General features: G+C 42.4%; 1 protein-coding gene across 1 annotated transcript in view; it reads right to left on the bottom strand.

Moving 5' to 3' along the window:
• Positions 1-950: 950 nt before the first annotated feature.
• The window catches only part of igsf9a (immunoglobulin superfamily, member 9a), a 45,232-nt gene continuing 35,783 nt past the window's right edge, over positions 951-10,399 (bottom strand). The window contains exons 18-21 of the mRNA XM_040198094.2: positions 10,086-10,122; positions 7,489-9,795; positions 6,817-6,890; positions 951-6,257 (exon numbers count right to left, since the gene is read on the bottom strand). Coding sequence (XP_040054028.2) covers positions 6,094-6,257; positions 6,817-6,890; positions 7,489-9,795; positions 10,086-10,122 — 2,582 coding nt within the window. The 3' untranslated portion in view covers positions 951-6,093. The remainder of the gene's footprint in view (positions 6,258-6,816; positions 6,891-7,488; positions 9,796-10,085; positions 10,123-10,399) is intronic.

The raw sequence follows: 10,399 nt of genomic DNA, 5'->3' as shown, positions 1-10,399 counted from the left end.
GTGAATGGAGATGCTCAATGTGCCTCACTGTCGGGATGAAAAAGTCAGCCATCGTGGTCAAAGAAGCAGTGATAGTTTAACAAACGGGGCTGCGAGTGTTCATTGACCTTAATAGCCTCTGTTTGTGTAACCCAATAAGAACAAAGCATTTGCCAGGTAAAGGGTTTACCTACTGACAAAGTTAAGTGCCTCTCCAGTGGTGGTCCTCGACGAGTAGTGATCTCAATCCAAATGAGACGGAGAGAGGCGGACCAAAGTGGAAACTGTGTCATCTCGGGCGACAGAAATGAAGAGCATCATTTTTAAAACCGACAGCTTTCTTGAGAGGCTTCTGGAATCAGAAGAGGAATCGGAGCAACTTCTCACTGTATCAAAAGACGTCACTATGCCAGTGAGTGGCCACATTGTCCCGAAATAGCCCCATTCTTCATTGGGTCCTAATTAGAGGTCTTCAACAGAGGGTCTGCTGAGGTACTGCAGGGGGGCCGCAACATTTTTGGTTGATAAGACAATTTTTCTTTTAAATTTAATTTCTTTTTTTTCCACAAATTTAAATGTCTACAGAATCAGAATTTTTATTGTCTTTAAATACACATTTACATAAATCCCAAATATTGTAGCGAACGGATAAATAGATGGAGAAGACGTTATCTGACGCACAAGCACCAGCCAATCAGATCGCGTCTAAAGAGCGCGAAACTCAAAAATAAAAGGTGGCGGACCAAACTGCTCCGTTTCGCCATCAGTTTGGGGGACCTTGGCCTGAAAAAATCAAATAAATCCTATTGATTTTGAAAGTATTTGTTATGCAAAACGCTGAAAATGGGGGAATAAAGATCAGTTTAGGAATACGCGTTACTTCATGTATTGGAGGAGAGTCCGATCGATCGCTGGGAACAGCTTCTAGGTTCCAGTGTCCCGTGAACAAAATAATGTAAATAGCCTGAAAGTTAGTGGAATAGAAACATAACTCTTTATTCTTTAAAATTACAGAAATAGATTGCATATATTGCCACCATCTTAATCTGGGATTTACCTGGAAAAAATAGAAAAAGCAGTGAAAAACCAAAGAGATTTACTATGAGCTAATTTCATTGAACATGTATTTCTAAAATATTTTGCATTATTATATGAAACCAGGTAAATCCGGACTGATTCCATACAAATTGTATTAATCCCAAAGCTGAGAGACACAAAACATAAAAAACAAATTAATCACAAAATCAGCTTAAACAGTCAAAAGAGTAAAAAAAATTTAAATGTCACATTAAAAATATACCTTAAAAAACAAGCCAATATCAACAAAAACAACAGAATTCCTCATCCAAATATAAACAAATAGTTCCTAATAAGAAAACTTAAATTAAAATCTTTTGACATATTTTTAAAAGAGTCCATTTGTTTCCTTTTGTTGTCACCATTGTAAACATTACTGCAACATAATCACATTGCACAGAATCGTTTGCTTGACTTTTACAATATAAATCTGTATATCTCCACGTGTTTTAATAATATAAATGAGTATAGTAAATCCGTAGCTCAAACAGTCGTGTCAGGTGTTTGATGTCAGTCGAACATCAAGTGCTCCATAATGTTAACATGCGCTGCGAGAAATGAAGCTCAATCGGGATTTCTGTCAAAGTGTGTTTTAAAGGACACAGTTAAACCATCCATTATAATAAGGTCATCAATTCCGGATGCACATGCTTTGCAATCATTGAGAGGATAAGCACCACTTACTGGTAGGTTAGTGCCCTTGGGATAACAAGAACACAGATGTTTTTCAAAAAGTAAGTCTCTTGGGAAAATGTCTAATTAAAGTGAAATAGGGGTTAAGAGAGATTCCGCTGTGCCATAAAACCAATACAACAAAAGAAAAGTCCTTCTCTCCCCTGATGCTATTATTACCCACTCTGCTGGGAAGCATTCAGTGAAGTAATTAACTTTGCTGACATGTAGTGAATTCTCGCCTCCCGACTGAATGCCGCATGTGCAGATAGACTGATGAAAAACTTCCATTTAGGTTTCAATCTTTAAATGATTCACGTCTGCCCACATTACTACAGTAATTCTGATTATAATCACACTCATTTTACACTTGGTAGGAGATAATAGTCACTGCTTATCCTCATCAACGCGAGCTAATTGTCCTCCTACTTCTTTTTGCCACGCAAAATAGAACACCTGCTGTAGTCCACTTGAAGGTGGCTAAGCACAAAAATAAGGACATGCGCGAGGTTTAATGAAACAGAACATCTCCGTCACAGCGGCAAACACCACAAGAAAATGTCGTCTGATCATGTGTGTCTCTCTTTTACAATTTCTTTGTTGATGACCCCTCGTGTTTGCCCCCAAAGTGATGTCCTTTTGCTTGTTTCGCTTGATCAGAAACATAAAGGAGAATTGCTCCAGGCTGGTGGGGTTCGCTAAAATATGTATCTGAAAACATTTGAGGCAAGAAATTGGAAAATATTCCGCCTGTGATTGACAGCCGCGTTATAGAATGCCCAGAGATTTATTCACACACACTTATTACATATATGTCTAATGTATTACTGTCAGGATATGGTGACAGTTTGAGCAAATGTGATAAAGTTATTTAATAAAAGTTGCAAGCTGCAGCATTAAGATAATAGAACAAAGTTATATTTGAGGAGACTCTGACTTAGAGCTACTAAAGACTCTTCATAAAGCAATGATCATTCAGATTTTCATCAAAACAAATTTTTTGTGGTGAGCATGCACTGCTTTATGGTCTGTTGAAACTGGACCGTCATTTAGTAAACAACAAAAAACAACAAAAAACAAACGCCATAATGTAAGACTTGAAACTAGTGATTGAGACCATAAACTTCTGAGGTAATAAATCAAGTGAGAAGTAGGATCCTTTTCTCATACACGTCTTTACAATCAGTTATTTCAGAGTTGTTTTTCTGGTTAATAGAGAAAGGGAAAGTTTTAAGACACTTTAAAGTAGTAAAGTCAAATGTAAGTATTGTAATAATAGACATATGATAATATAGAGTAAATAATCCAGCAACTTTTAAATCAGGCTTTTGTGCAGTTATGTTTGCCCACTATCCCATCAGCTGGTGCCGCGGCTTCGCGTTAAATGCATTGCATTGAAAAAAACAAACATGGGGGGGCTTTTGTTGTAAAGCAGTGAAGACATTTCTGTTTCTGTCATTCAAAAAAGCCTCTACAAAACTATGCAACAGCATTTTCAACAGCAGATCTGCATATTCTTTTGATAAAATTTTGATAAAATTACATGTGTGTTTGGAAACATCACTTTGTTGCATTTTGTTGCTACGGCAACCACAGGTGTCACCAGATCACCTGTAACAGAGCTGTTATAGATCATGGCTCTAACCATCTTTGTTGTCATAATTGTGAGATAATTGGAAGATAAAACTAACCGAGACTAAGTGCAAGCCATCAACACTATATTTTTGTCATGGGTCAGCGAACACAACAAAGATTACATCGCGCCTCCTACACCTCAGGTATACTGCTATATGAATACTATATAAAGCTGTCATTGTGTATTTTCTTGTGTAAATAAATAAAGGAAATGTCTTCTCTGAAAAATATGGCTTCAAAATCAAACAAACAAGGTGGTTTGACAATTACAGATTTGAGAACAAAGCCTGAATGACAGCTGAGGGATTCACTCCCTGCAAGTGTGGAAAACTAAACCCGTCAGTGGAGATTTCCGTTTGAATGTTACAAATACCTGCTGAAGGGGGCGCGCAACACGCGCTCAAAGTTACTGATTTCTTTGTTTGCTCTCAGCAAAACCACACAATATGTGTTTGTCACACCTCCTAATCTCAAGTCAAAGGGATTTCTTAAACAGAAATTGAAATTGAAATAAATAGTATTGCAAAGGTTAAAAAAAGATGAGTGCGACATTTCCTAAAATCCTTTTCTTGAAAGGGATGTTGTCTGCTGGACCAAAACCATTAGTCTAATTGGTGGCTTGTTGAGATCTGAAACTAGTGGTTAATCTGTCAATGAGGGCAGACCACTTCAGTGTCGAAAGGGCAGAATCGAGCTGAACATTTATGCACATTATCAAAAACATTATTTAAGAAAATTCGCTTTAATCATATATTTGATTTTAAAACAGAAAACCTTGACTGGGAATGTTTTTCAATAGCTTGACACACACTCATAACATAATGCCGAATATAGAATTTACCGAGCTAACACAAGCGTCAAATATTTCATCTGCTGCTTAATGGTCATAATCAAAGAGTGCTTCTTCAAAGCTGATCCCCCTGAGTACACACAATAACTGAAAAACAAAGCAGTACAGCAATCGGGTTTATGAGTCATCGCTGGTGTATAAACTATATGCGGTTGGGATGTTTTATTCTGACATGCTGTAGTACTCTGGGTGCATCCACATTACTATACAGCCAGAGGTTTGTGTGTTTGTGCGTGTGTACATTTTCTGTTCTAGTTTCTAATGTTTTTTTGATGGAATCCTTCACATCAACTTACAGCATGCAGTCGTTCCCACTAAAAAGGTTTTAGCCGTGAAAGTAAGAAACAGGCAACATTCTTTCTTAAAAAGAAACACATTGAGTAAATGAAAAAATGAATTTAAAAAAAGGGGGAAAACTTGCTGACTGTGTGTCCCCGCAGCAGCGCACGGGGTTTGATCATTCACGGGCCGGAGGTACAATGTATGTGCACGAGAAAATGAAAATGTCCTACGGAAGTGAAACATTGATTTGCTGTGAATGTAGCCTCTATGAGTGAATTTCAATTATAGGAATGATACCCAACAATGCTCTGGTAGGTTGTGCAGCTCTGAGTTCATTATTTGGTTGACTAATGTGAAGGCCTTGAGCTAGAGCAACCAACTAAAGCCTTTTTCTTCCATTGTTCACGGAGAAAGGAGCATGAAACATACCGTGTTTCTCTCTGTGGGTTTGCAGCGCGTGGGGGCGAGTTTGGGCCGAGTTTCATCTTTACTGAACAAATGGTTCCCCTGGAATTAGGTAAATGGGGTCTCAAACTTTATAAATGCTGATTCAAATGAAATTGTGGTCATTTTGTATGACAATTAGTCTGTTGCCAGTCTGTCATCAAGTATTACGCAGTATCCATTGCAGTTGCACTTAACCGAAGCCACTTAGCAGCACCCCAGTTAGATCTCCCGAGTGTCACTGATAACAACTGTGCCGGTATTCTGTGCTGCAGGGAGTATTTAAACGAATTGATCTTTGGTAAATTGAAGTGAAAAGAAAAACCCCAAAGCTAATTTCCCTTTATGTTCATAGAAAATAAATCCTTCAAGTCTGTTCAACCCTCTTTCATTATCAAACTTAATTAGAGTTCTAAGCTGAGGCTGTTAGATTGTTAGATACCAAAAGTTAAAAAAAAAAAAAGTATTTCAACGGCAAAATAATGATCCCTGTTGGGGTTTTACCTTTTTGGAAACAGTTTTGAACTACATCAAAATATGAGCTGATTAGCAAAATAGCGTTTTTATATTCTGTGTTGCTTATTTACTGGCATTTCATCAACATCACGTTGAACTCAAAAGTGATTGATATAGAAAAAGTGAACCATCTCTTTTGCAAACCAGTCACTTGATAATGACTCTGATGGTTGTTCCTCCCGTGTGGCCAATGAGTCATCCCTGGATGATGAATGCGTCTCCAAACACACACAGGGAACCTGGTGAAGCCATTATCACAGTGAAAAGCTTTGAAATTGGCAAGTTGGCAAACTTCTCTCAAAAGAAATTGCCAAGAGCGAGTTGGCGATGGGTAACAAAGGGAAGCAACCTTTTTAAGCTCTACAGCAGGCTAACGGTGATTATATGTGTTTCCAGCGCTTTTACAAAGACCCTTATTGTTGAAAACCATTATTTTCCAAGGTGAAGTTTATAAAAGAGACCTGGCTGGAGACTCTCCTTACCAGACCCCCTTTTTCTTGGTTTGAAAAGGGAGAATTAGATTGATTCAGACAAAAAGCTCACTTTCTGACACATGCACTTTTGTCGCCTTGTGGTGCCCAAAACACGTCAATAAGTGAGACGTCACACCAGGTGAGATGAGCCAAAGGCCGGCACTCTCAGAACAGCACGGTGTCCGGTTCGGACTCAGCGGAGCGGCTGCTTAGATGCCCCAGGAGCAGAGAGCGCTCAGCGCAATCTTTCTGTGCCTTAGTGGAGCGTTGCATTCTGGGGAGGGTGCAGCATGGAGTCGGCTTCAGAGGAGTCCCTGAAGGAGGCAAGTCTGTGGGTAAAAAGATCTCTTAATGTTTTACCACAGATGTTACTATAAATGTCCACAGCCTGAACTGCAATAGATACCAAACAATCAAAGCTTATGAGCTGAATATTTAACACTGGCTTCTGGGAGCGAAAAACATGTCTGACCTTCCCTCTTAAATTGTTCTTCAAGCACCGCTACAAATGTCACCTATGTTGGATAAGAAACTGGTAAGTGATGCAAGTATGGCCTATTAAATTTGGTTCCTTACTACCTCACTACTAGGAAACAGTATTTCTACAAGAAAACGTAGAATGAGTCATAAATAAATGTATATTATATACTGTCATCAACTTACAGCATGCAGTCGTTCCCACTAAAAATATATTCATTCAAAATAGTATGTGATGTATGCTATTAAATATATGCAATTAAACTGTAGGATTAAAGCGTGCAGGTACAATCACCACATTTTACTGGTTGAGATCAAAATGAAGGTTGGCCGTGGAGACCAAGGCGAATGGGGAAAAAAGGGCCTGTTGGGTCAGAATCCTTGCTCATCATAAAGGAAAGAAAAACTCACCGTCATGGTCTCCAAGCTGTGAGCCGAAATCAACTTCATCCCACTCATAATTCTCATCAACTGAGGCTTTTCTCCTGGAAAGGTCACAAAAAATCACTTAGTATACAAACACAGCTTTTGACTGCAGGCATTGAAGGACTCATTATTGTTTACCGATGGCAAAGAACCTCGCAATAAATTATACATCAATGGCATTCATTAAAATGAGTGCTGACATGTCTTTTAACGTCCGACCTAACGACTTGACTTCATAAAAAGTGTCTTTGTTTATACAAATGCATTCAAATGCCAGAGACACTGAAGGAAACTAAGTCTATGAAACATGCAATGTCATGGTTCATCCACGCTTGTTCAGACACATCAAATGCTTTTTATTCTTTTGACATTTCTCCAGCATACTTACAGTACAAAAGACAGCATGAAATAAATTCTGTTTGTTTATAAACCCTTTGAAGCAGTCCAAGCTGGTGACATTAACAAGGTATTTGAACAATAATCACAATCTGAAACCAAACAATTTGTTGTACTTCCCTCTGTAAATTATATTAGTATAAGGCGTATAATAGGCTCACCTTGACAGCCTCATAATGACCTCAACGGACCCTCCAGCGCTACTAATGTTAGCCCTCTAATGTCTTCAATAAAGCTTAATTCCCCTCAAGTCCCTATTACCTTTGGCTTAGCTCCATTTGGTGACTGTGCCGGTCCTCTGTGCCATGCTGGCCCTCCTCTACGGTCTCAGGTGAGCAGGGGAGGGTCGGGGAAAGGTAACACAGGGACAAGCGTCTGCTGGCGGGCTCCATGCTGCCACGCCCGCTGCTGGCATAGCTGCTGTAACTGCTCCCAGACTCTGGCACCTCGTAGCCCCCCGACTCCACCCCTAGTGCCACTTGGTAATAGTCGTCGGCCAGTAAGCATTCGGAATCTTTTTTCACGGCCTCGTCTGAATCGTCTGACTTTTTCATTGCCTCTGTGTGGTCTACTGCCCATTTGGCGGCATTGGGAAAGAGAAACGCCTCTCTTCTTGGCTCGCGGCGATAAGGCATCTCTGCTTTTGGTTCGGGCCTTTCCGACCTCTGGCTCCTTGGAGATAAAGCATCTACAGCAGGAGTTGACCAGGAGCCAGCTTGTGTGCGAGAAGCAGAGTTTGCTGGAGATTTGGAGATCTTCCTCTTCAGTGAGCTCTGGGGCTCACAGAGCAGAGTGTCTGCATGGCGTGCAGACGCAACAGAGCAGTTTTCTTGGCTGAGGGAGTCTATCCACGCATCTGGAGGCAGGAAAGTGCTTTCCTTCCGCCTCCGTGAGTCAAGGCTCTGACTACGCTGCTTAGAATCCCAGAGTTTTGAGCCATGGGTCCCGGCTCTCCGGGGTTCTGGTTTTGGAGTATATGAAGCGGCTGGGATCCTGACAAGATCGTCCACAGAAGCAGGACCGCCCCAGCGAAAGCTTGTGCTCCTGCTTGTGTCTCCGCGGTGACCTCTGCGAGTCAGCGAGCGCCCGTGTTGCACATGCGAGGCGATTCTGTCGTGCAGCATGAGCTTGGCAGGCCGTGCCTCACACGCCTCCCACTCTGGCTCGTCCACACTCATCTCGACACACACGTCTTCATCAGTGGGCTGGCGAAACTCTACCTCCGCTTTTGCGGAGTCTGGCACTCCATCGGCAGCCCAACTAGATCCCTCGGTGTATTCGCTGGTATGGAAAAACAACGTTGAAAGGCTGCCATGACTAAGACTGTTCTGTGTCCGTGTCCCAGAGCATGAATCATTCGTTTGCGTTGCTAAGACTGTGGATTGTGGTGAATTATTATAGCCCTGTGGGGCTGCCTCTACCCTTTCATGTCTCTGGTGCTTTGAGGAGAGATGTGGGAGAGTTAATCTGCCTCTGGAAAACGTGGCTCCCTCTTGAGATAGGAGGGGGGTCTGTTCAGCAAAGGATGGAGCGGGATGAAGGTCGCCACACTTAAAAGAAGAAGTACTCATTGGTGAAGATGCACTGGAACAGGTCCGGGGCGGGATCAGAGTCAGAGGTGGGCGGACATCCCAATGCAGAGATGAGGAAGAGGAAGAGCTCCGTGAGGGACCAAAGCGCTCTTTGCTGCCCTGGGGGTATCTGTGGGGTAAAGTGCTGCTTTTATATTCCCACACAAGCTCATTACCACCAGCCCCGACGCTCTCCAGGTCAGAATGCTCCCTCATTTTTCTCACGGGGCCCCTCTCAAGAGTGTACCTCTGCAGCTCCCTCTCCAGCTCCTCTCTCTCCCGAGCCAGATTCAGGCAGCGACTGAGGTTTCCTCTCTCGCGCTCGTGCTCCATCTGCAGCACCAGAGAACTGGCGGTCGTGGATGGTTGACCAATACCGGCCCGGATGTGTGGGAGCACTGGAAATGTAGGAGTTATTCTTCTGTCTTCATAAGGAACGGTGACCAAACTACTGTTTGAGCCTATGCTGCCGAAGTTGGGAAAGCCAACGTAGCTCGTCTCCTGATCTGAGATGTAAGGACCATGATAGGACAAGCATTGGGCCCTGCCAACTCTTTGCTTTGTGGAATCAACCTCAACCTCTGCTGGTTTGCAAGGTGGGAGATCAACAGAGAGCACAAATGCTGGCTGCTTCCTGTTTATCTTATCGGAGTGCATTGACACGGACCTTCGGATACGAGCATGGTCGTACCTTCCACTCTCCTTGCTGGGAACACTTAGGGCGTCATGGTCATACGGTAGGAGTTCAAAGCGCCCATCCGGGCTTCTGGAGATCAACTCGATTTGGGAAGGAATCGGTGAAGAAGTTGTCCTCGTAAGGCGGCCTCTGCCGTAGGAGGTCGGGAGTTGCTTTCCTCGACTCTCACCGCCAAAGGAGGAACAGTCTGTCTGTGAGGATGAGGAGGTGGTGGTGGAGGAAGTGGTGGGATGACGGACGCTGGCTGGGAGTAAGCTCGTCTTCAACACACTGTCTGGACTGCCAGCGCCGGAAGTCCTTCTGTGGAAAAGAGAAAGAAGGGGAGGGAGGGGTGAAAGAAGAAAATGTAAGACCAAAAAACAACAACGTAGGTGTAAGAGCGAACGAAATAGAAGCAGTGAGTGAGAACGAGAGAGAGAGAAAGGGGGGCGGGAGAGATGTAGATAGAGACTAAAGCAGCAGCGGCGAAAGAAATAGATGAAAAAATGGAAAATAACATGCGTGCTGGCATTCTCCACATTCTGTTTTTAAAGGAAGCTGAGGGAAAGGTCAACGGAGGCATTATAATGAAATGATGAAGCGGTACTTACATTGATGGGGAGCATTTATAGATGACAGAGAGGGGCTCTGAAAGGGAGGGAGAGGGTGAAGATGGTATCTGACTCATTAGGATACAACCACACTGTGATACAACCACAGTGAAAACATAACCAACCCCAATAAGGCCTATAAAAGGGCCTGAGGCATCTCGGCTTGACAGAAATGTTAATTACACCTTCACTTTTTTTACAATTACCAGCCACTGAGAAGTCTTTCTAATTAGCAAGTAATGTAAATGACATAAATAACTTTTACAAGTAAATAGACAAGCGGGCGACAAGCTGAATGGCAAATCTATGCAGAA

The sequence above is a fragment of the Gasterosteus aculeatus genome, chromosome 14 (assembly GCF_964276395.1).
Source record: "Gasterosteus aculeatus chromosome 14, fGasAcu3.hap1.1, whole genome shotgun sequence".
In the NCBI taxonomy this organism is placed as follows: domain Eukaryota; kingdom Metazoa; phylum Chordata; class Actinopteri; order Perciformes; family Gasterosteidae; genus Gasterosteus; species Gasterosteus aculeatus.
Note: the sequence above shows the minus strand (reverse complement) of the source record. Positions and strands in the feature narration are given on the sequence as shown.